The following is a 25,362-nucleotide window of genomic DNA, read 5'->3' as shown; positions in this document are numbered from 1 at the left end:
GCCTGTTGCATGATTTGCATTTAAAAGACCTGAGGAAAAATTGGGCATTGGGGGCTAGTTAGTATTAGCTACTAGTTCATGGTTGTAGACAACCAAGTAGTTAGTTTTAGCTACTAGTTCTTGGCTGTAGACAACAAAGCTCAACCTTTCTGGAGTCCTGCAAGTCCCCAAGAATTCCTTAAAATGCAGGGGATGAGATAAGGAGGATGCATTTAATCTGTTCATTGGATGTAGTGTGTTTGTGTGTGTGTGTGTGTTTGTGCGTGTGTGCCTGTGTGTCCCTGAATGGGACAAAGACAACCAGTAGTGCTTTCCAATGCACAACAAAAGTTTATTTAAAAACAACGCATTCAGTACTGTGTTTGGCACAGGAGGCAATGAGGCAGGCACATTCACACTTAACAGGTACATTTGGGGAGCTGTCGAAGCAGATCATTGCATTTTCTTCACAAACTACAGTCACAATATACACGCGATTACCTTTACAAAAGAAAGAAAAAAAAAAGTGATCATCCTTGTTCACCAAGAAGGCAGGAGGCTATTTACACATTCCTCAGTCCAGCATGCTGGCTTCAGTCCGATCTCTGCAGCCCTGTCCATCTGGCAGCTCGTTTCTAAGAGTGACTGAGGCTGCCGCTCGTAAGAGATATGAGTCTGAGTCCTAAAGGCTGAAGCTTCGTCCAGAGAGCAAGGGGTCTCCTCGTTTTCTGGAAAGGAGTAAAGCCTTCAAAGCCAGTCTCTCAGCAGGAAGTAGCTTTTCCACAACAAATGCATCCAGTGCGTGGGGGAGGGCTCCGTGGTTTTAACAAACTTAAGCATTTATTTTTCCTCATGCTTCTTCCTCATTTCTATCATAATTTACAATCACTGTTCTCCTACCTTTTGACCTTTTGGTTCCATCATTACTCTATAAAGAACTTTGTTCCTCACCCTACATTGTTATAACATTCCTTAAAATGATGCTAAAATGAGGCGGTGGAACCAAGTAGGTTAAACGAGAGAAGATATCATATACATTCTTTTGTCTTGATTTCTGATTCGTGCTTCCACAATAGATTGTCAACTTCCCATCTAAAGAATGGAGGCAGCATGGCGTCGTATAGTATAATAGAATCAGTGGTTGGGAAACCCAGACTCTAGTTCCAGTTAACAAGCTGGGAACATAAGTCATTCTCTGTTTCCTGAACCACAGTTGCCCCGTCTCCACGTTAAGGATATTCACCTAGAATCTAGACCTGAGTTAATGTCTAGATTTGTGAAGTTCTGCGGTGGACTTGCGTGACTGCCCTGCGTGAATAGGTGATGCCGCACTGGGCTGGTTCAGTGCTTTTGTTCTGAGTCCCGGGAGAATTTCAGTGCTAATTGCTGATGCTCCATATTTGGATTTCAGCCCATCGATAAACCCCTCCCAGGGCTCTTGGTAGTAAGGCTGCGTTCTGCCTAGTAAGGGCTTAGATCTGGGTCTTGAAATGTGGTTAAAGAGCATTTCTGTCTTGGATACCTATTATTCTAAGTCTTGCAAAATGGTCTAGGTTCTAGATTTCAGAGGGAAATCTGTTCCTTTCTGCAAATATTTAAATGACTTTATTTCACCTACATACATTGACCAAACCTCTCTCCCACTATCTGCCAGATTTTCTTCCCTACCTCACAAGATGAAAATGTTGTGGGGGTGGCTGGTTCCTCAGTGCTGGCTTTGCTGTTAATTTCTTCCGAGTAAAATTGGGACCCCGTCAAGTCGCTTCTGTTTGTAGCTGTGAGCTAACCCTCTTTGTGTATCAGGAAAAGAGTCAGATAAAAGCCTACTTTGTGCCCAGGCTATATGCAAATTGCTCTGAACACAGAGAAAAGCATTTTAACATGTACCTGGCTCGTTTGAAATAAAATATAGTGTCTTAACTGTAGTGGAACAAGCTGATTTTGATAATTGTTAAGAACAGAAAACAGAGGTGTGCCCTGACTTTTTGAATGTAATACAGAAAATGTCCAAGTTGAGTTTCAAACCTTCACAGTCTGGAAATATTTTACAGAACCTGTAGGGCATTTTACTACAGCAAGGAAAGTAGACTCGGTCCTTTATGATCTAATTTTGATTTACCACATACAGAATAAAAACTTATGGCTACTCATTGTGTGTAAGGAATTAAGTACACTTTTTTTTCCTCCAGCATTGCCTTCCAAAGGATTTAATTAAACCCACCTAAGAATGACCTCCATCCTAAAACCTTTAATTTGCAAACAAACCTTGTTGTGTGGCTCAGTCTGATTTCCAAACACTCAAGAAATAAGGCTTTCACTTCTGACTGGTGGTGAGAAGGAAGGAAAGCCGAGCCCAGTGCCCAGAGATTGCAGTGGCCAAACGTTTGCTGGCAGGTCCAGCCTCAGCTCAGGGCTTTGCTGAGGGCAAGGCACGACATGGTGCCTTCCCTCACTGTGTTCCTAGCAGTATTCTTATTTAATGGAGTTTTTAGCCCACTGTGAATTTTCTGAGTGCAGAGAAAGTCCAGCTGAGTGCATACTCAAACCCTGGGCAGGGTTGTAGTGTTTTGCCGAGTGTCCCCCTGGTGAGGTAGAGACCTTTGAACCACAGAGCCTCCCCAGGTAAGGGTGACGAGTCCAGGTAAGCCAATCGGATGTCTCTTTCCACCCCCTTCTCCTTTGCAGGCACTAAGTTCTGGATGCCTATCACTTTTGTGCCACATCAGAAGGTTGAGGACTAAGTGGACAGGGAAAATTAGCCAAATAGGGAAAGAGGCAACGGTCAATAGGGTGTGAGGAAAGATCAGCCAAACATGGTTTCAATTGGCAGTTAAATTAAAGAGTGTTTACCTGGAAGGTCACCTTTAGAAATCAGACAAGCCATGGCTAGTAACTCCTTAAGGTTCTGAGGAGTCTGTTGAGAGGTTCCTAAGAGTCACGTGGCTAAGGGAGTATTTTGAACCCCTAAGGTCCTTAGCCTCAAGGACCAATAATATATTAAAAATACAGAATCGATCAAGGTGGCCATGCCTCTCTGCAGCAAGCGGGGTCCACGGGAGCCCCTCGGAAGCCACGGCTAGCCCTTCTATTTGGTGCTCACTGACTCAGAAATTGTTCAGGCAGTGCTGCGCTGGAGCCAGCTCATAATGGCTCTTGAGAGTATATTGTGACATTTCAGCTGGTTGACATCAAGTTAGTAGTTGGAAACTGGCTATGAAGAGAGTATCTATAGCATGGAAATTGGCAAGTCCTACAAATCAGGGCTCCATCATCCTTCAGAGCCAGTTGTTAAACATTTAGCATCACACCAAAGAGCTAAAGCTGTCTCTTAACCCCACAATAGGAAAAAGAGAGGAGGTCTCTAGTGTCTCTGATGATGAAAGTCTTTGCATGTGCACAGCTATGGAAAGGAACCTGGCCAAAACTTCATTGGGATGTAATTTAAGAGTAATTCAGGAGTGAAAGTCGCTCAGTCGTGTCCGACTCTTTGTGACCCCATGGACAATACAGTCCCTGGAATTCTCCAGGCCAGAATACTGGAGTAGGTAGCCTTTCCCTTCTCCAGGTGATCTTCTCAACCCAGGGATCAAACCTAGGTCTCCCACATTGCAGGTGGATTCTTTACCAGCTGAGCCACCAGGGAAGCCCAAGAATATTGGAGTGGGTCGCCTATCCCTTTTCCAGCGGATCTTCCTGAACCAGGAATTGAACCAGGGTCTCCTGCATTACAGGTGAATTTTTTTTACCAACTGAGCTATCAAGGAAGCCCTTCATTAGGATGGAGGGACCTTATTTAACAGAGGCTGGCACCAGGCAACAAGTGCCAACTGACCACCCCTTTTATATTCAGCTGGTTTTAGAACCTTAGCTTCTTGGTGTTTTTTTTTTTTTTTTCTTTTTTGATTGGTTTCATTTTAACCCAAAGATCTTTGCATTTGGGGGCACTTCCTGGAGGTTGAGAAATAAGACCCCTTTAAAACTATTTTAGGCTCTGGGAATGACATCTAAGTAGAATCTGAATGAATTGTTCAACCTTCCTATTTCTCAGTCTGCCTATTTTTAAAGATGAGTGACCCGAGATCGCTTTTAGTCTGAACCCGAGAGACATATAAAGAGCTGGCCTTGGGGTAAAGTAGGTTAAAGCTATGTTCCCCACTCTGACTGTCTCCAGGCCTGCATCCATTCTGACAAAATTGACCAGTTACTGTTCACTTACAAATTAGTGGCTGGTCAATTTAGCCAAAAGAGTTGAATGGTTGAGTCACTAAGACTATTTCTATTGTCGTGATAAGTCCAGGAAGCAGATCTGATGGTAACTGCATGAGAAGTGACAAGCATTCAGTGACTTTGGTCAACATGGTGTACATGACTTCACTCTATATTTTTGGTTCCCAAATTGTGGCCACATCAGAATCACCTGGGAATCTTTGTAAGTGGGCTTTTATTCCAGGACATTCTGAGCCACAGGTCTGGGGAGGAGAGCAAGGATGGTATTAGCTCCTCCTGCCTTCCAGCTTGGCTTGCTGGTGGATGGGTAGCAAATCCAGGTCCTCTCCCCACAACCCCATCGTCATCTTAAATCGGAGTCAGTTACTCACAACAGGCTCATCACTGTGATTATCCATTGTAATTAACAACAAGAGAATGAGCTTCATTGAGGATAAAAACATCTGTTCAAACACATATATCTTCGATAAGTCATCACAGTAAAAAGAAATTTTAAATACTGCATGATACAATAATGACATTCTAAAATATTTCCCACTTTAAATGTTAAATCTATATGGCAAAGTAATCAAGGGGTGAGAGAGTCATATTTCGTCATTTTGGTCTGTGGTATCAGCTCATCTGTGGCCTTGATTAATTGGGCCACAGGGCCCAGACAGGACCAGCAGGTAACCCAGGGGCTCTAAGTCCCCAGCACCCACGACCCTCGGTCTGGGCTTTTCAGCCGCACACACGCACAGCCGCAACTTTCTTTGTGAGCAAAAGTATAGTTCTACACACTCAGGGAGAAGTAGAGGCGAGACATAAACTTTGGCTTGGCACATTCAAATTGCTGCAGGGAAAAGGATCCAGAATTATACAGAAAATGGCTGTCTCTCATCTTGGACAGGAAGACCCAGCCCCAATTATTCATTGTTATTTGTGCATCTTCTCAGCATATTGAACTAAATGCAAGAATGTGAAGTCTGCTCTTGAAATTACTTATTACATGGAAAGGCACTGACAAAATGTACTTTTTTACCTAGAGTCCTCAAATGAAAATTTTACATACTAACCGCTCTCAGCATTCAACTTTTAAATTATGCATACATATTACTAAAACAAGGTTTTATTAAGATGAATAGATTATTAAGATCCCAGCTGTCAACTGGGAACTGTCAGTAACTTCATTGTGGTTTACCAGATTTATCAGAATCATCATTTACCAAGTAGGTTTCCTTTCATGTTAGGGGAGAATGTAGGTTATTACCAATGGACTGTCGTATACCTAGGCAAGCATCTCCTTTTCTGTTTTGCATTGAGAAATAATTTTTAAGTGCAGGGAAAATCTTTTTTCCTCTTTTTCAGCTTTTCTAACTTATTTTATTTTCTGTGCCTTGTAGACCCCAGACCATAATCACTTTCCCTTTGAGCCCACTTTTATTGTATGCTGATGAGCCAAGAAGTGCTAGATGAAGAGTCAAAACTTCTCCACTGATTACCTGTGCAATCTTGGGAAAATTGCTTAACCTCTCTGTTTCTCTGTTTCTCATTTTGGGAAGTCAAGGATTATGACCAGAGATATTGAAAGGCTCTTCCATTTCCAGTGTCCTAGGTCTCTAGAATTCTGTCCCTGCTGCCTTTGCCCTCAAGTCAACATCTCTTTGCTGACTGACTGTGTCTAATAATTAGTATTTTGCCCAAATCAAGGAGAAGAGGGTGGCAGAGGATGAGATGCTTGGATGGCATCACTGATTTAACGGACATGAGTTTGAGCGAACTCTGGGAGATAGCGAGGTTACAGGGAGGCCTGGCGTGCTGCAGTCCATGGGGTTGCAAAGAGTTGGACATGACTTAGCAGCTGAACAACGACAACAACCCAAGTCAAAAGAAATGCTTTTCTATTCCTCTGCTTCCCCACCCAGTCAGGTTACTTCTGACGTTCACATCCGTGGATAACTGGCTAACTGGAGGCCTGGGCACAAGGAGGCCAGGGGACCCCTCCCTGCACAGCCTGGCTGGTAGCGCCACGGTCAGGGGCCTGCCATCAGAGTCACACAGATGGCCCGGTGGTCACAGCCAGCACTGCTGAATGCACGGCACTTATACCACGGTCAAGGACACTTAAGACACAGAAGCAAAGCATGCAGAGGCCTAAGCATCAAATATGGAGAAGATTTTCTGGGTGTGAGAGGGGATCTTAATGCCACACTTTAACGCTGTCTCCCCTGGATCCGCATGCCTACACAGGACACTCAGAGCAACTGATGAAAACCAAGGGAGTAGCGTTAAGCAGGTTGTTAAATAATTGTGGGGATTTTTTGTTTGTTTTTTTGTGCAACTGAATTGGTCATTTGCATTGGTGTCACATGGAGACAGACTTGGGGGCTTTATGGTGATACTTATTCCGATAGTGAGGGTGGACTCTGCCATGAGCATCTGAAAGAAAGAAGTGTGAGTCGCTCAGTCGTGTCTGACTCTCTGTGACCCCATGGACTGTAGCCTGCCTGGCTCCTCTGTCCTTGGAATTCTCCAGGCAAGAATACTGGAGTGGATTGCCATTTCCTCCTCCAGGGGATCTTCTCAATCCAGGGCTTGAACCTGGGTCTCCTGAATTGAAGATGAATTCTTTACCAACTGAGCCACCAAAAAGAAGAAAGGTTCTGACAAAAGGATGCACTTAACCTATAACCAATAGAGCAAAGTCAATGGAAAAACCAGGGGTTGGTACCTGTGGCTGAATCAGGAAGGAGGACCCACAGGCCTGTCTGCCCACGCCACTGCTGTTGACCACACAGCCTTGGAGATCCTGGCTATTTATAGAAGCGTTCCATATTTTTTAGAAATTCTATGAGTTTAATAGTACTGTCTGTCTGGTGAGACATTTAACACAAAATGGATATGTATAAGGAGAAGGCAATGGCACCCCACTCCAGTACTTTTGCCTGGAAAATCCCATGGACGGAGAAGCCTGGTGGGCTGCAGTCCATGGGGTCGCTAGAGCCGGACACGACTGAGCGACTTCACTTTCACTTTCACACTTCCTAATCTGGGCTCACGGGACCCAGCAACTCTTTTGGTCGAGACAGTAGTTATATAGGTTTAATCTTTGGAACAGTCTTTAAAAACAAAAAGGTTTTTTGTATCATCAGCTAGAGGCTGTTTTTCTCTATGCCGAAACTGTAGGTCAAGGGCATAACTAACCAAGAAAAATAACAGTAAAAGGTGTCATATATTGAGTGCTGACTACATGCCGAAAACTGAGATAAATGCTTTACCCGCATGCTGAATCTAGTTTTTGGGGGTTTTTTTGCAATAGAAGGATAAAGCCCGCATATAAAGAATGGATAAATTATGAGAATTGTGGTTAACCACTATGGGAGGGCTTGGGATTGTCTTCAGAGATTTTTAAAGACAAAGGGAAAGGTGGTCTTTTGGGATCACCTCCAGGAAGTCCTACCTGGGACCAGGAGATAAGCCTTATCTCTCTGTCCTGGGTCTGGGAGACAGGTCTGTTTCCTCAGCATGTTGAGTTTTTGTGAAAGTGATGGATGAAATGATGGTGGGAGATGACAGAGTCCTCTCACTCTAGGTTAAAATGGAGCCAAGAGCGAAGTGAGATTTACTCGGTCTCCCTGAACTTAAAGAAAAATCCCCAAACCTGACATTTTGATGAAAGCTAATTTAAATGGTCCACAATAGAACAATTAACTGGCTTTAGGGATTCTGGTCGTTTGCTCTTTTAACCTGCCTGGTTCAAAGTGTCCACATATTTAGTGAAATCTAGTGGGCACATTGGGGTTAAAACTCCAGAGTCAGGATCTGGCCCATATTCAGTTCAGTTGGTCAGTCGTGTCCGATTCTTTGCAAACCCATGGACTGCAGCACGCCAGGCTTCCCTGTCCTTCACCAACTCCCAGAGCTTGCTCAAACTCATGTCCATAGAGTCGGCGATGCCATCCAACCATCTCATCGTAATATTGGCATTATCACTTAGCTGAAACCAAGTGAACTAAGTGCTTTGGAAGATCCAGCTAAACGCTCCCGTCAGTTTCCCATCTCCCTGTGGCCCTAACAGAGAACAGCACAAAGACTGTAGTACTGTCCTCTTTTTTTTCTTTTCTTTTTTAATGTAGTACTTTCCTCTTTAAAGTGATAAGGGAGTTAAGCATGTGGTTTGAGTGCCCATCAAATTGTATCGTTGCATTTAGAAGTGTTTTGGATATCTCCCCCTCTACTTATTTCAAGTATCAAGCTTCCCACTTCAAAACTTCCATTCGGATGCTCTCTGGCTATTTGGATGATTGTCACTCACACAACGGAGTGAGGTGTGTCACCAGCGGTAACACATTTGGACTGTATGACTTTTCTGTCACTGGTTAGTATCTGGATCTATGTAAGCTGCCCTGATTAGCTTTCTGGGAAAAATTAGAAGAAAACAGCCCTCTTCAGAGCCAGGCAGAACATGAGCATAAGAACCGCATCTTTCCTTATCAAATCAGACTTATATTTGGTTTGATTTTCGGCATGATGGTACCTTCCCAAGGAGGGGCAGGGAGCTGCTTACTGAACAATAGCAATGATTTTAAACAGTATTTGTAACATCACAAGCAATCTAGATGAGATTTCTGGAAAAGAATAAGCTACCCCACCCAAATGTATTATAAATGTGCTTGACTGGCATTTGGAGAGAAGAAAGAAACTCTTATTAAAATTTAACATCGACTTGGCCAGACTTTGGGCTGAACTGGAAGAACAAAGTGCTGCTCAGTGAAAAGCTGGGGACAGGAGTGATGTGATTCCACTCCTAAGGCTGAAAGGGGAGCAGCTGCTGAACCCCTTGCAGCAGGCCCATGCATCTCCAGTCCCAAGGGTTCATTTAGGACCAGGCTTGCCACGAAACAGTGGCTTTTCCTTTTGAAATGTTAGATCTGTAGAGCCGATTTCAGTGGAAAGAGGGAATATCTGGTGTCTACCATCGCCTTGGAGTTCTGGAGCGGTGCTGATGGACACCGTGACGCTCAGGATGACCTCGCCTCAGCGCCGTTCACATGGGGTCCTGGCCAGTCTCAGAGCACCTCCTCTGCTTTGACCCTGCTGGTTCTCAGAGGCCCTGACCATAGTTATAACACTTTAGGGGCCATGGGATCCGTAACAACTTCTAAGTATTCTCCTTCCTTTCTCTTCTTTTATAAGTACCAAACTCAAGCTGACTCCCTGCCTCTATGTTCTGAGGGGATTCCCAGTCCAGTGCTTGGGTTGGGGCTGTGGGAGGCATTGCGCCCAGGCTGGAACACCCTTGAAGGTGCGGCATCAGGATGATTTACCATAACAGCACTCAGGGTCACGAGATGAGACGCCACCCGCCCCACAGTCTTTCTTAGTGATGGTCAAAGATGCCCTGGATCACGTGCCTCCCAGCAGAGAGGAGCTGCTCTGCTGCAGGACAGCTGCATGGACCAGTGAGAACTTCCCGAGGGGCATTTCTTATAAAAGGAATCGCAAGGGGATCCGTCACGACCCACTCAGTTTGTCATGAAACATCAGTTACCCAGAGCCTTGAACTTATCAATTACAGATGCAAGACACACAAGCAAAGCTATTTCAACACAACTCCTAGCCAAATATAAAAGTCCATGGTGGTGGGGCCAGGAAAGTAGTTGTAGGGGGTGGAAGGGAGAGGGTGGGAGGGGCAGCAGGGAAGAGAGGAAGAGAGAGATGATATTTGCAAACCATTTTTTTCTGTTTTCATTTCAAAGAGTCTGATCCCACCCAGGCAAAACTGAAATCCTGCCCTAACCTCTGCCCAGAGGCCTCTGATTGCGAGGCCTCTATCTGAGCAAAGCTGTAGACACTACAACTCTAATCCTCACTAGGAAAAAAAAAAAAAAAAAGGAGGCAGTTTATTATTAAAATACAAACTTGAAAATACTTCAAACCATTTCGTTAGCAGCAGAGTTCCCAATGCAACAGTCACTTTATCAATCAAGTTTAGATCATGAGGCTTCAAAGCATCTGTCTTGCTAAGACCCTTAAAAGAGCAGGGCAGAGGGGAGAAAAGACCCCTTTGCTCTTAAGGGGCAGACAGTCCTTATGAGAGACTCTCTAGGGGTCTATTCTGACGGGCTACTCGGTGTGAGTCGGGGCACTTTTAAACCAGCCGTTTGGCACTTCCTGCTTGGAGTTCTCAGGCACAGTGTGACAGGGTCAGCTTGGTGAGCCCTTCCCCATGCATTCGGTACAACAGCTGAAACTCAGCCGGCAGCTGGTGGGACTCCTGCCACTTGGTGGTAAATTTGGTTCCTTTTTTGTCATAGTAATGGTACGGAAGATCTTCCCTTGTGTTGGGGTCAAATCCAAAAGGCCAGAATCCATACAAGTGGATCTCTTCACAGACTGCTGACGCCAGGGTGTACATGAGGATACCTGTGCTCAGCCGTTTGGGTGACAAGTGTTTGTTTTTCCAGTACCTGTGGAATAATAAGTACAGGCGGATTCAGAGCCCAGTGTCGAAGGTTTCCGTCAGATGAGTCACTGTGACCAGTTTGGGGGGAGTGAATTTATCCAAGTAAATTAAGCAGTACTATTCTGAATCTATCTTGAAGACCACAAAAAACCCCTCAGGGCAGGGCCATCTACTTTGTGAGATCCAATGCCAAATGAAAATGTGGGCCCTTATTTAAAAAATACTCAAGAATTTCAAGAGGGCAAAGCAGAGGATTAAACCAAGTGTCGGCCCTTCTAAGCGCGGGCTCGTCTGTTACTGTGGAAGTCCCACGTTCAAAGCTGTCCCTGCTCTCTGTGTGTGTGCTTAGTCGCTGAGTTGTTCCGACTGTTTGTGGCCCCATGGACTGTAGCATGACAGGCTCCTCTGTCCATGGAATTTTCCAGGCAAGAAATACTGGAGTGGCCCTACTCTGGGTTGTCCTAAAGAGTGGTGTCTCTGACTCCCTGGTGATGCCGTAAAAGCCCACCAATGAGAATGACCATGCCTCTCATACGTAAAGGGCGCTTGGGAGTAGGGAGTGGGTATTTACTCTAAGGGGCCCTCCTCTGTTACTTCCTTACCCAAACTCAGAGGTTAAATCTTTCTTCATGGGTTTGAAAAGATTTGGGGGCCTTATTTTTTTCTACCCTTTTGTGAAAACCACATTCCCTGTTCCTATGTCTTAACTGAGGGCTTCCAAGACCTTCTTTGATGTGCCAGAACCTAAGAAAAGTATTTACACACTTTCTGAATTTGTAAAAAATGCTAAATAATGGTTGTTGTGCCTTCCATATTTAGACAGTAATTTGAAGCCTTGCTACCTAAACTGCCAAATATCTGAGACTGCTGTGGCGTGAAGGTGTGTGCATGCGTGTGCCCGTGCACTTGTGACTGGTGTACAAGCATACTCAAACTGTTCATGAATCAGATTTCCACAGACTGAACTTCCTCCAAGGTTTTGTTGAACTACTGTGTTTGGTCCAAGCCCAAGTGGGTCATTCTGGCTACTCCACGGGCCTCCTGAGAGGCTGGGGGCCAGAAGGGCCACACAGGCTGCTTCTGGAAGGTTCTATCACATGCAGTTAGACCCTTCTTCACTACCTGAAGGCTTCACATGGACATTCCCCTTCCAGGTGAAATTCACAAGTTCAGTCTTTGTTTTCATATTCTTACCTAAGGAGTTAGAATGACTTCTGATGATTCTTTTGGTACAGCTGTGCTTAAATGGAGTGAGAGAGGAGCAAAATGATGAAGTCAGAAAGACCACAGGGCAGGTTGGCAGGAAGCCTGGCTTCTAATTCTGGTTCTACCCATTTTGGGCAGCGATGTCCAGTAAATACCTCGTTCTTTGTACCTCAGTTGATACGTCTTTAAACTTAGAAGCTGGGTTATATTACCTCTTAAACAGGTAACCATACATCCTGGGAAACTGAAATAGCCCCAGTTTTTGTCTGTTATCTTTGTCATAATTCTTAATAGTGTCCTTTTTCTTTCCAAGAAAAAGTTCCAGCGTGGACTCTAAATGCTGGCACCAGCCTGCCTTTTAGATACGTACCAGCTGATTACATGATCATTCCTCCTTTATGTGAGAGGTCAACTACAAGATCTTAAATCTGGAAGATGTTAGAGGACTACAGGATGTCTACTATGTACCCATTTGCGATGTGATAAAAATTTTATAACCTTTTCTACCAGACCTCCCAGAACCCATTCTAACTTGCAGTAACACCTGGATAGTATGTGAGGGCATTGGGGCTACTTGAACAGGGGACATTAGAGGTGAGGCAATTTTCTCAGATTATTCATAGAAAAAAATTCTGCAATTAATTTTGTTTTATAAAATTCCCTTCATTTTATAAGTGTGTGTGTGTGTGTGTGTGCTCAGTCGTGTCCGACTCTTTGAGACCCCATAGACTGCAGCTTACCAGGCTCCTCTGTCCATGGAATTTTCCAGGCAAGAATCCTGGAGTGGGTTGCCAGGCCCTTCTCCAGAGGATCTTCCCAACCCAGGGATCAAATCCAGGTCTCTTGCATTGCAGGCAGATTCTTTACCATCTGAGCCACCATGGAAGCCCTTAAATGCCTGCTCCCAATTCTGGCTGCTCATTAGAATCATCTGAGGAATTATTAAGACATACCAAGTATCTGAGCCGCTGTCCTTCCCCACCAGACAAATCACGTTAGGATCTCTTGAAGCAGAGCCCAGACAAGAGTACTTTTTTAAATCTCTCCAAGTGATTCTGAGGTATAGCCAGAGTTAAGACTCATCAGACTAGATGAAAATACTGCATCCTGGTTAATCTGTCTTTCAAATTACAGGGGGATAACAACGAGCTGCTAAAATACTTTTCACATGTTTTGGCACTCAAATCTCCAATGATAAAAGCCGATTTTACAATTTTGACTTGTCTAGATGGTTTTCTAATCTTGGCTATCTAAAAACAAAAAACAAAAAAACCACCCATCAAAGAAAAAGGAACATTTAAAGTCAATTGCATCTTTAAGAAAACCACTTGATTTGTCTACTTTAGTTGTTGGCATTATTGGGACGTAGCTGTCCATTCAGAGAAAATTATTGATTTGTGGTGATTTCCATGGCTGCTTGTTAGGCTTACCACCAGGGAAGGGGACAGGGGATGGAGAGGCAAAGCTGATGAAACACCAGTCCTTCCATTTGACACTTGGTTACCAGCTTGGGTAGGAGATTGAACTTCTTACCTAGAACCATCCGTTCATTCATTACAAAACGTCAGAGTGTGTTCTAAAGTACTATGCTAACCACAACAACTAACTAATCAGATAGCTAGCTCCCACCCCCAACAGATTACGATATTGATTTGCCATCTGGTAGGGTGTGAGTTAAAGGCAATAAAACATACACACCTGTTGACATGTTGCATTATATTTCCAGGCCAAGCCAACTGGAGCTTTAACTGGCCTCTGTGTTCAACAAAAAAGTCAACTAATGTCCTGGTAACAGTGGCCGATGTGTGGAAGAAAAAGGCAGGGATCCAAAGAATGGCCCCGTCAAGCTTTTTCAAACTGAGAAAAAAGTTGTTACGATCCTGAATGGTCAAAAGGTTGTTGTAATATTTTTCCAGGATGCTGGGGTTGAAGGTGGTAAGGTTGGTTTTCCTTCCAACATCTCTTTGGAAAGCTTCCGTAGGGGCGAAATTGCAACGGAAAACAAAATCTGACTTATCTATCTGCGGTCCACACCGGCTCCCTGTCAGGATCCCGCTATTTCCAACCACAGCGCAAATGTTATAACGCTTATTCACAATGGGAGACACATCTGGAAGCAGTGATCGGAAGTTATTGCTAATAGAGAAAACGTATTTATGGCTGGAATAATCATAGTGCATCAGTTGTCCAATCCGAACACTATTCTTGGTCAAAGAAAAGTTTTTTATTACATCGACATGCTGAAGAATTTCTTGCCTAAAATAAAAAGAGATTCATTAAATGTATCCCATTCAAAAGAACTGATTTTCCATCTTAGGTCTTACAATGTTTCATTCAGGCAAGAACTGTAGGCACACGTAACCCAGGAAAGATTATACACTCATAATAACTGAAGAGAGAACTGCTTCAGGATTACAGGCATGCTCTAGTCTCTCAAATTCTGGGTGTAATCCTCTAAGGCTTGTAAATGTTGTGATTTATGGTTTTCAGTTGCTGATTCTTTGGGTTTCTGCTCTACCCAAAAAATGTATTTGATCAAGGGGGAGGCATGGGCCAAACTGTGTCAGAAGATACAGGGAGACAATTTACACAGACCCCAAGGAGCTCACATTAATGCACAAACATTGGTGACTTACAGTTTGCAACTAGGGACTACTTGTTTGCTATTGGGCTATAGTGTACGAAGAATATAAAATATTACTGGTGTCCAAATAAGAGTCAAACAGATATGAGTCAGTATGGTACTATCTATTATTAAAATATGAAAACGGTAATAGCAGTGGGAGTAGTTGAATATTTAATAGAAATGAGATGATAATCTCATTATTGTCCTTTGAATAATGAAAAAGGAATCTTTTTCTACTTGATTATATAGAAACCCAATTAAGTTAGAGAAACCTAATTCTTTAGAAAAAGAAGCTATTGTAAATCCTGAAAACATGTGTATATTCTAAGAATTCAGAGGATAAACAGGCAAGGGTGATACTTAGCACTAATTTCTGGTTGCTTTCATGTTGAGCATTAAGTGAAATTAACTATCTCCCCTTAAAATCTCTGCTATTTAAAATACTTAAGAGAGATCGGTCATGTGTTACTTTGCTACTAGGTTATCCAGTTCTAAGAAATCACTGAACTCCTCTATCTTTTGCCTAAAACAAATGGCAGGAATGAAACTAAATGCTTTGCATACTATCACTTTACCTGGAATCTTACTTTTTAAAAAATTACTTCAAGTTGTCAAAATGCAGAGCGACATACACTGAAGGCTTTAAAGCAAACTTCCAAAGTTACTAAGTGTTCACTGCAAACTGTTACAAAGATAAAAGCTTAAAGTGACACTGGGCAAATTAATTAAAGATTACCTAATAAATGGATTGAAAGAAGGGGAGTTTTGAGAAGGAAATATTGTTCTAATTGGTTATTTGGATCACATGGCCTAGTGTGGGGAGAACATTTTTACTGAGACAGAAATATGTTTTGGGAAATATATAATATATTTGACCCATGACAATTTTCTGGGCTGCTTAGAAAATTAAGTTGGATTAAAACCACAAAAGTTAAAAAAAAAAAAACTTCAGAGTTTTAGAATTAATCAATTATTATCATGGACTAATTGATAATTAAACAGTGTTTTAAAAATTTTAATCATAATCAAATGACTCTATGCCAGCTTTTCAAGTAAACATTTTCATGTACCGTGGATAGCTACTGAATTTGTTTTAATTCTATCATTGGATTAAAAGAGTGCGATAACTAGAAATTCTATGACCAAAACACAACACCCTAAATAGAGTGGTAAAGTAAACTTTTGTAAAATAAGTATTCATACCCCTAATGAATACACTAGATGGCTCACATTCCATTTAGCAGCATAATTATCCCACCAAGAAGGAAGAAGTAATGACTTATCTGGGATTGCTAAGAGTAGACCAGAAATCACTGAGGAAAATACATACATTCACATAAATCTCATCTTTCTTCTCCCACCTCAAAAAAGAAAAAAAGAAAAGAAAGGAAACACACACACACACACACACTCCATGTATAAATGAAGCTGCTGTAAGACAACTAAGAGTAATTTTGGTAGCGTTTACAATATATTAAAAGCTATAAAAGTTTAATGAGAACAATCAGGTTAAAAAACCAAAACCATACTTAAACATCTGCATATATTTGGGCTGAGATTTTTCACTAGTAATTTGTTGGGGATGAAGTATAGTGTCTTCTGTATTTCGGTGAGACAATACTTTTTTACTTTTTTTTTTTTTTTCTTTTTTCCAGTGAGGGGCAATGAAAATGCATTGGGTGGTCTTTTTGTCATTAACTTTTTTTAAATAAATGGCTTTGGCAGTATTAGCCATACATGTTACCTATAAATCACAATGCTCAATTTAAGCTCAAGTTAAGGAGAATACTAGAAATATCTCCCCCCCCCCTTCTTTTCAAAGTGGCCTTATTGATGTTTTCCTTTTATGAGGGGGCACTCCATAAACAGAAAAGGGTTACTAATCAGCCTTTGTGCAGTCAGGCCAGGAAGGCAATGCAGATACACCTCGGGTTGGGGGGAGTGGATTTCTGTTGTACTGTTATTATTTCGTTTTGTTTTGGTTTTGAGCTCCAGAATTCAGAACACCTCCTGGATCTCCTATCCTACCTTTGATGTAAAAACGCTGTCCGATTAAACGTCCACTTAGGTCTGGCTTGGAGTTCATGAGTCACAGAATGCGGAAAGGGCACCAATGACGAATCTAGAAGCTTCAGCGCAAATTGCGACCTGGAGAGGGGCATGAGTACACAGACAAACGCGCTGGGCTCCGCTCGGGGAAGCCAAGGCAGCCATTAAGGTCCGGCCGGATGGCAGCGGGGAGGGGACGGTGGTGGTGCGGGCGGCTAGTTGGCGCAGGCCCTCGGTGACATCCCGCCCCAGAGCCCCCTGCTCGTCTGGGCCACCTTCTGCTCCCCACACACACTCGGGAGGAAGAGGGGAAACTAGGCAAGCCCGTCTCCATTGTCCATCCCTCCGGGCGAGGGAGAGACCATAAAATGGCCGTCTCGCGGAGAGCAGGGCCGGGAGCCCGGCGTTCGGCCAGAAGCTGCCGCCCCAGGGGGACCGGGGAGTCAGCACCGCGGACAGCGGCCGCGCCCGGGCGGGAGGGCCGGGGAGTCAGCACCGCGGACAGCGGCCGCGCCCAGGCCGGCTAGGCCCGCGCCACCCCCGCGCCGCGGCCCGATTGATTTTTGGAGAAAAGGGCAGATGAACCCAAGACCCTGGGGAAGGCTTGGTGGGGGGTGGGTTGGGGGATGGCTCCTTCCTTAACCTCTTCCTTCCCGAGCCTCGGTCTGATTTCAGCCCCATCCCCTGACCGGGGGCCCTCCGGACATCCGCTCCACTCCTTCCCTGGGTTTCGCACCTCGGGTCTGGCTGAGACCACAGGGTGCAGTTCGTATTCGCCACCAGCCCCTCTTGAAGGCTCTGTTGGCAGAGCTCTTGGGGGTGGGGGTAGGGGTGCGGTCACAGTTGGGGCAGAGGGCCTCCACGAGCTCCGCCAAGCTTCGCCCGGCGCCTGCCTTCTCGGTCCAGCCTCGCGCCCGGCGGTGACTTGGACCCGGGGCGAGGGGAGGCGGCCCTTAGGCGGCTCGCTTCCCGCAGAGGGCGGGGGGGATTGCGGAAATCCCGGAAAGAGTTGGGGGGGGGCGGGGGGCGATGGCAGGGCGGTGGGTAAGGATCGAGGTCGAGGACCCCAGGGGCTGCAAGAGAACAGACCCGCGCCTCGTTTGATGGCTCATGGGTGGGGGGAGGAAAGCAGGAGAGCGCGCCAGAGGAGTCCGGCGCCTGCGCCATTAACTCGCCCCGGTCCGCGCGCGGGGTAGGCGCTCACCGCCACGCATGTCCATCTCTGCATGCCCACTCCCAGATACACACAAGGCCTCTCCATCCACCATCATTCTCCTTAAACCACCCTCCCCACCCCACCCCACCCCCCATTTTTGAAATGGGGGAAGGGATGCCAAAGAAGAATATGAGAATGCAATCACTTTGATGAGGACGACGTCCGGATTTAAAAAAAAAGCAGGAGGTGGGTGGCGGTGGTGTTAAGAATCAGAGCGAGGCATGGAAGGTCCACGCAGTTATCTTGCCCAAAGTGTCTCGGAGAAGGCAAAACACCCTCCCTTCCCCCACCCCCCGACCTCCCGCCCCCATAAACTAGATAACCCGCGGGCGCCCAGAGGCCCCGCACTCACCGGAATCCCGCGTGGAGCATGTACATTCGGGGCGCCCCCGGGTTGGCGTACTTGGGAGTGGTGAAGATGCTCTCCTTTTTCAGGGACACGTAGCTGATGAGCGATAAAATCAGCAGGGCGACGCTGAGCATGATCAGCCCCAGCACACTGGCGACCCGGGCCATTTTGCAATTTCTCATCCCGGGCCGGCTTGGGATCAGGAAAAGCGGGGAAATCGGTCCATTGAGCGGCCAGCAGCTCGCTGGCGTGTCAGTGTGTGTGTGAGTGTGTGTGTTCGCGCGCGCGTGTCAGCGTATGTGCCGGGGGGAGGGGGACCGGGCAGGGGAGCCGCGCAGGGGCCCCGGGGTAGGGGTGGGCAGGAGCCCCAGAGAGAAGCCGGGCCCGGGAGGCAGGGGCGAGCGGGCCCGCGAGGCTGAGCAGGGAGACGGAGGGTCTGCGCGGCGCCGCGGCGCTGGAGCGGCGCGCCGTGCGTCTCCGGCCGCCGGCTCAGGCTCCCCCGCGCGTTTCCAGCGAGGCTGCCATCTCCTCTGCCTCCTGCAAGACAAATGTGATTGGAATAATGTTACAGTTCGATCTAAGCACAGGATTTAATTAATGAACTCTAATCTCCCAAATAACCGGGGGAGGGGCGGGGGAGGGAGGGGTGAAGGGGAGGTGGCGGAGGGAGGCGAATTGAGGCTCGGAAGGCTGCAGCCCGCGTCTACGCGGCCTTCCCCGCCGAGGGTGCCGGCGAGGGCGATGCCTGTGGCCAGACAGACGCCCAAACTTAGTTCCGTGGACAGTTCATTGCTTTATAAGTAAATCGTGGAATACAGAAATAAATAACTGGGTGGGCTGTCCTGGAGGACGCACACCAGCTGGGTGTTTCTGAGATGCTGGGACAGTGGTTTTGGGAGCAGATATTAAAAAGCTTCTCTTGCTCACCACTGAGCCCGGTCCCACCAATCAGCACCTGCCCTAGCACCCCACGAGGAAGCCCTGGAGAGCCACTGGGCCTTGTGAGCACCTCAAACCTTCTTGGCATTTTCCATAATCTCTCCTCTATCCACTTGGGTTGCCCAGCGCATCCTTTACTTCTCTCTAGAAGATGGGTCGTGCCTAGCAGAGCTGTAAGGTGAGCTGTGAGGGTGGAGGGCTGGACTCCCCCCTCTTTCCTCCCAGTGTCTGGTTCCTAGCACACTGCAAGTAGACGACAGGCACGCCGCACAGTTGACCAGGACTGCAGCAGGTCACTCTGATTTAACTGTCCATTTCACACTTTTCTGACTCATCCCTGTGGCCCGGCCTTCAGGATGGGCAGCTCAACTTTGCCCTGAAGCTTAGCTTAGCTTGGACCAGAAGCCGCCTGTGTGCTCAGTTGCTAAGTTGTTTCTGACTCTTTGCGACTCCATGGACCGTAGCTCACCAGGCTCTTACTGTCCATGGGATTTCCCAGGCAAGAATACTGGAGTGGGTTCCTATTTCCTTCTCCAGGGGATCTTCTGAACCCAGGGATTAAACCTACGTCTCCTGTGTCTCCTGCATTGTAGGCAGATTCTTTACCCGCTGAGCCATGGGGGAAGCCCCAGACCAGAAGCTGGAGTATGATAAACCTCCATCCATTATGAATGCCCACAGCTCTCTTTGGAGGAGTCCAGGAGCCAAGGCAGAGAGGCTGCCTCCGAGGGTGGAGGGAAAGCTCACCAGGTAACACTTTGTGTTGCTTGACTTTCAGTTTGTTTTAGCATATTCACGTGTTACCTGGTTTAATGTTCCTTGGAAACAAAAGTTAATTCATTTTCAGTCATGCTGTTGAATGCTCAGAAAGCAACCCACATGTTTCTTTGGCTCTGTTCTTTGAAGTTAGCTGTGGTTTCTTTCCTCTATCTTTATACTCTTGGCCTGGTCCTTTTTGCTGACAAAGGTCTGTCTAATCAAAGCTATGGTTTTTCCAGTAGTCATGTATGGACGTGAGAGTTGGACCATAAAGAAAGTTGAGTGATGAAGAATTGATGCTTTTGAACTGTGGTGTTGGAGAAGACTCTTGAGAGTCCCTTGGACTGCAAGGAGATCCAATCAGTCCATTCTGAAGGAGATCAGCCCCGAATATTCATTGGAAGGACTGGTGCTGGAGCCAAAGCTCCCATACTTTGGCCTCCTGATGCGAAGAACTGACGTATTGGAAAAGACCCTGATGCTGGGAAAGATTGAAGGCAGGAGGAGATGGGGACGACAGAGGATGAGATGGTTGGATGGCATCATTGACATGATGGACATGAGTTTTCGCAAGCTCTGGGAGTTGGTGATGGACAGGGAGGCCTGGTGTGCTGCGGTCTGTGGGGTCTCAAAGAGTTGGACACAACTGAGCGGCTGAGCTGACTGACTGACTAACTGGTCCTTCCAATAATGGTCAGCAAGCACTAAGGACAGAAGCCAGAGGGGAGAAATTGGTCTTCAATAGCCTTTTCTAATAAAACAAGTTGATGTTTTCCAGGGTGACTGTGATATCTTCCTGTCTTGAACTCCTGATTTTATGGGCTTCGGTGGACCTGACACTACGGCCTGTCTGTGAGCTGTGAATTCCTCAGAGCGGTGAACTCCTGGGCTCAAAGCTCCTGCGTAACCAGGGCCGCGTCTTCTTCTGCCCTGTTTCTGTGAGTGTGAGTGTGTGTGTGTGTGCGCGCACATGCACATATGCGCACTTACCCTCAGTCAACAAGTTTTATCTGACTCTTTGCAACCCCCTGGACTATAGTCAACCAGGCTCCTCTCTCCATGGAATTTTCCAGGCAAGAATGCTGGAGCAGGTTGCCATTGCCTACTCCAGGGGATCTTCCCGATCTAGGAATCTCAACGAACCCATGTCTCCTGCATCTCCTGCATTGGCAGGTGGATGCTTTACCAGTGGGCCACCTGGGAAACCCTTGTTTCCACATCCTCCCTGCGTTCGGTCTAGATGTTTAAGGAGTGTTTGAGGACCTAAGAAGCTCCCTGTGAAACACATGTCTCGTGTGGCCAGCAGTGCATGGAATGCAACCGTCTGTTTCCAATGGAAAAGACAGTAATTTGCACCCACTCAAGACATTTTTTATCAACATCTAAAAATGTAGGTCAAGAGGACACAGATTTTCCCCCATGGGACGTTTTACTATGTAAAAGTTACAGAGAGGGCTTACAGGTCTGTGCATGATGAATATTTGAACCATATTTTTTGAATAAATACAATTTTATAAAAAGAGATCATATGAGTGTAGTGTAAAATGCCCAAAGGAATAAGACCTTATGAGAGCTGTCTGGGAATGATACATGTTGGAAAAAACTCTCCTTGACCAGGAGGTAGAGGGGTCTGCCATGGAGTCCAGAGGACACTGGTTACAGCTTCAGGCTCTGGAGTCAGCAGACTGGCCCTGGAACGCTGACTCTGTGACCTAGGAGAAGTTGTCAGCTTCTGTGCTTCTAGCTTTCTAGCTCCTTATCTACAGGACTGAAATAAAGACCGCCCCCCCGACCCAGAATCTGAGAAAAAATTAAACAAGGCAGGTAAAGGCCTTGGCAGAGCTCCTGGCTTGTATTGAACAGTTAATAAATATGAGCTAAAACAGCTTGGGTACATTTTTAGTGTCTTTCTGTGACCCTATAAATATCCTACTGTACAATGTATAGAAAAAGGCGTACTTGGTGAGGCATTTTCCTACAGAAAATGGCAAAGAAGCTCTTTGGTTCTCTTACAGCGTTACAGGTTTTCCTGGGACATATGATATGGACTCATTCCTCTTGGACTTAAAAATTGATGTATTGCTTATGCTTAGCACACCTCTGTGAACCTTCTGAAGAAAGTCCTGCTAGAATAATTCGCATATTGCATATGGATCACTGAAGGTCACATGATGTAAAGGAACCAAATTAGCTAGAAAATAAATAGGCATGCAGGAATCCTATGCCAGGCCTAAAGGCAAAAATGGATTGCTCAGTAATTACCAGAGTGAAAAATCTTGGGAATGCTTCATCAAAGAGCAACTGAGGCTACAGAATCTGATATTTTTCAGGCCTGGGATTATAGCCACTTAGTAAAATAAAAATCAGGTACTTTTACAGAATATCACTTTTCAGATTTCATTGGAAATCTGACCTCTACAGGAGTTCAGGAGGATGAATACTATATATATATATATATATATATATATATATATATCTCAAGACTTCTTTGACTTAACGTTTCCTAGGGGAGTTATTATTTTGGATACAAGTATTTCCCCACTTTTTCGGTGGCACAGTGTGAAGAATTTGCTGCCAATGCAGGAAACGTGAGAGATGCAAGTTCAGTCTTTGGGTCGGGAAGATCCCCTGGATTAGGAAATGGCCACCCACTCCAGTGTTCTTGCCTGGAAAATCCCATGGACGGAGGCGCCTAGTGGGCTACAGTCCGTGGGGTGGCAGACAGCTGGACACAGTTGAGCACACACGGAGAACAACACTTTTTGCAGACACAGTTGTTGCCCTGTGGGTTCCTCACCAACGCATGCCTACCAAGAGTAAGTTATAGGCACCACTTGGTTGGGAAATCTGGGAGGGATGGTGTCTTTGGTTAGAAATTGCGTTGTTCCTTTATTAATTTCTGTTCTCTTTCATCAATTCACTAAACAGGATGTGCTGGTTGTCATGTACCCCGGTGGGGCAGACACGGTCATCATACCATCACTCTCAAGCTCGTGACTCTTACGGTCTTGTGAGGGGAGAGGGAAGGAGACATCCTGTCTGTGCTGTGTGACCAGCTCAACAACGAAGGGTTGATGAGAGATCTGGGTGATGACCCCTGTGTTGGGGAGGTTGGAGGTGGGCTTCTTCACAGAGGGCAACCTCTGAGCTGAGTTTTAAAGTGTGAGTAGGATTCACTAGGCAAAGAACTTGAGGATCCCCAGGAGGGGTGAAGACAGGAGGCAGGGAGGGTCACGGTGAGCTTATTGCCACAAAGATGGCCCTCGAAGGCTCCCAGTGACACTGTACCTTCAGCAGTGCCGCTCAGAACCGTCCACAGTCTGCAGAGAGCGAGGGCTCAGTCTGACTTGAACTGAGCGTGTGTAGGAGCAGCTGGAGTCAGATCCATGGAGAGAGGGAAACAGCAGCTGCTCACGTGGAGACCAGATGATGCATCCAGGGACCTGCCAGTCTCTTTTGTGCCTTAATTTATGAATGAGAAAAGCGGACCACTTTCCGTTATGAGACACCGCTGAATAAGGCATCATGGAGCTGACTTTTGGAAGGACAGGTGACGTCTCCAGACGACAAGCCACTGGGAAACTCTCAAGGAGCCGTTTCCCAGCAGACGGCCCCCAAGCCGCAAGCGAAGGAGTTCGTTCTGTACCCTATGGCCTGACTCCTTTGTTTCTAGTGGGTCTAACACTGGCCACAGAGGAAAGCTCTTGGAATCTCTCTGGATTTCTACCTCCTAATTCCCCACAGAAGATAAATACTTTATGAGTTCAGAGGTAGGAAAAGACATTGTGGTCAAAGAAAGCTTCACAAAAGCTCTCAACTGGAACAGAGTCTAGGAAGATACATGGAAGTTTCCAGAAATGGAGATGGTCACAGGGGCAGGGCAGTTAGGGGCAACCAGGCTGAGGGTTAGGGTTAGGGAAGGGCATGCCAGGGCCAGCAGATGGCTAAGCCCCTGGGAGTAAAGGAAAAGCAGCCAACATGTAGAGAGCACTCTTTAAGGGCCAGGTGCTTTTAATACATCATCCGTAATCTTTCCTTGATCGGGTGAGCAAAACATCACTCCCTTCACTTTACCGCTGAAGAAACTGATGTTAAGGATTTGCTCAAGGTGAAGCCTCTTTGACTTTGAAGCCCGCCCTTTAAAGCAGGTCCAGAGACAGAGAGCTGGAAGAGTGTGCAGGCCTGGGAAGTTTGAAAGCACAATCGTGCGGCAGTGAGAATCAGTTCGTGCTGCTACCACTGAAGGTGAACATGATGGTGATGTCATCTCACTTTTATTGCACACCTGCTATGCGGTGGGTATTATACTCGGCACTTCACTATGATTACATAATTAGATTACTAACTACTATCATTCGATCTCCATTCCATCCCTCCGATGGTATAATGTGTGTGTGCATGCTTAGTCACTCAGTCGTGTCCAACTCTTTGCGATCCTTTTGATGGTAGCCCACCAGGCTCCTCTGTCCATGCAATTTTTCAGGCAAGAATACTGGAGTGGGTTGCCATTTTCTCCTCCAGGGGATCTTCCCCACCCAGGGATCGAACATGCATCTCCTGTGTCTCCTGCACTGCAGGTGGATTCTTTACCACTGAGCCATTTGGGGAAAAGTCCTGATGGCATAATGACTGGCACATTTTCAAGAATGAGCAACTGAGGCTCAAAGAGGTTAAGCAACTTGCCAAAATAACGCAGTGAGTGGCTTCAGTGTCTTCCACTGATACTTCAGGGCCAAAAGGAAGAGGAGTCTGGACCTGCTCCCTTGGGCACTGTGTCTCAGGGTTACCGAGGAAGAGAATGCATATTAGCCTCTTTTAAAAAGTCATTTAGGGACTTCCTGGAGAAGGCGATAGCACCCCACTCCAGTACTCTTGCCTGGAAAATCCCATGGACGGAGGAGCCCGGTAGGCTGCAGTCCATGGGGTCGTTCAGAGTCGGACACGACTGAGCGACTTCACTTTCACTTTTCACCTTCATGCGTTGGAGAAGGCAATGGCAACCCACTCCAGTACTCTTGCCTGGAAAATCCATGGACAGAGGAGCCCGGTAGGCTGCAGTCCATGGGGTCTTTCAGAGTCGGACACGACTGAGCGACTTCACTTTCACTTCTTTTTCATGCATTGGAGAAGGCAATGGCAACCCACTCCGGTGTTCTTGCCTGGAGAATCCCAGGGACAGGGGAGCCTGGTGGGCTGCTGTCTATGGGGTTGCACAGAGTCGGACACGACTGAAGCGACTTAGCAGCAGCAGCAGCAGCAGCAGGGACTTCCTTGGTGGTCCAGCGGCTGGGAATGTGCCTCGCAATGCAGGGGGCAAAGGTTCAATCCCCAGATGGGGGAACTGGGATCCCACATGGCAGGGAGCATCTGAGCCCGAGAGCCACAACTGGAGAGAAGCCCGTGCACCACAACGAATGTCAGTGCTGAGGCTGGGACCTGATGCAGCTAAAATAAGTGAATACTTAAAAAAAATAAAACAACAAGCTATTTAATCACAAGGGTGGGGAACGCGTGGCAACAAGGAAAAGACCGTAGTGATACCTGTGAAAAGCAGGAGCCTGTCTGTG

At 46.2% G+C, this 25,362-nt stretch overlaps 1 protein-coding gene and 1 long non-coding RNA gene across 2 annotated transcripts; one reads left to right on the top strand and one right to left on the bottom strand.

Moving 5' to 3' along the window:
- Window positions 1-310: 310 nt before the first annotated feature.
- On the bottom strand, window positions 311-18,649 carry ST8SIA3 (ST8 alpha-N-acetyl-neuraminide alpha-2,8-sialyltransferase 3). Its single transcript, XM_086372461.1, has 4 exons — window positions 18,101-18,649; window positions 16,512-16,631; window positions 13,556-14,113; window positions 311-10,655 (listed from the first exon to the last, which is right to left on the bottom strand). The coding sequence occupies exons 1-4, from the start codon at window positions 18,277-18,279 to the stop codon at window positions 10,373-10,375; spliced, it is 1,140 nt and encodes a 379-aa protein (XP_086228587.1). The 5' UTR covers window positions 18,280-18,649; the 3' UTR covers window positions 311-10,372.
- Window positions 18,650-18,989: 340 nt separating this feature from the next.
- LOC147346336 (uncharacterized) lies at window positions 18,990-21,678 on the top strand. The gene is made up of 2 exons (XR_015153560.1): window positions 18,990-19,786; window positions 20,035-21,678. It is a non-coding gene; the product is annotated as an uncharacterized LOC147346336 (long non-coding RNA).
- The last annotated feature ends 3,684 nt before the right edge of the window (window positions 21,679-25,362 follow it).

Source organism: Bos grunniens, chromosome 24, assembly GCF_055505025.1.
Source record: "Bos grunniens cultivar Pamir isolate PY7600 chromosome 24, Bosgru_T2T1.0, whole genome shotgun sequence".
In the NCBI taxonomy this organism is placed as follows: domain Eukaryota; kingdom Metazoa; phylum Chordata; class Mammalia; order Artiodactyla; family Bovidae; genus Bos; species Bos grunniens.
This window is presented reverse-complemented; position numbering and strand designations above follow the sequence as displayed.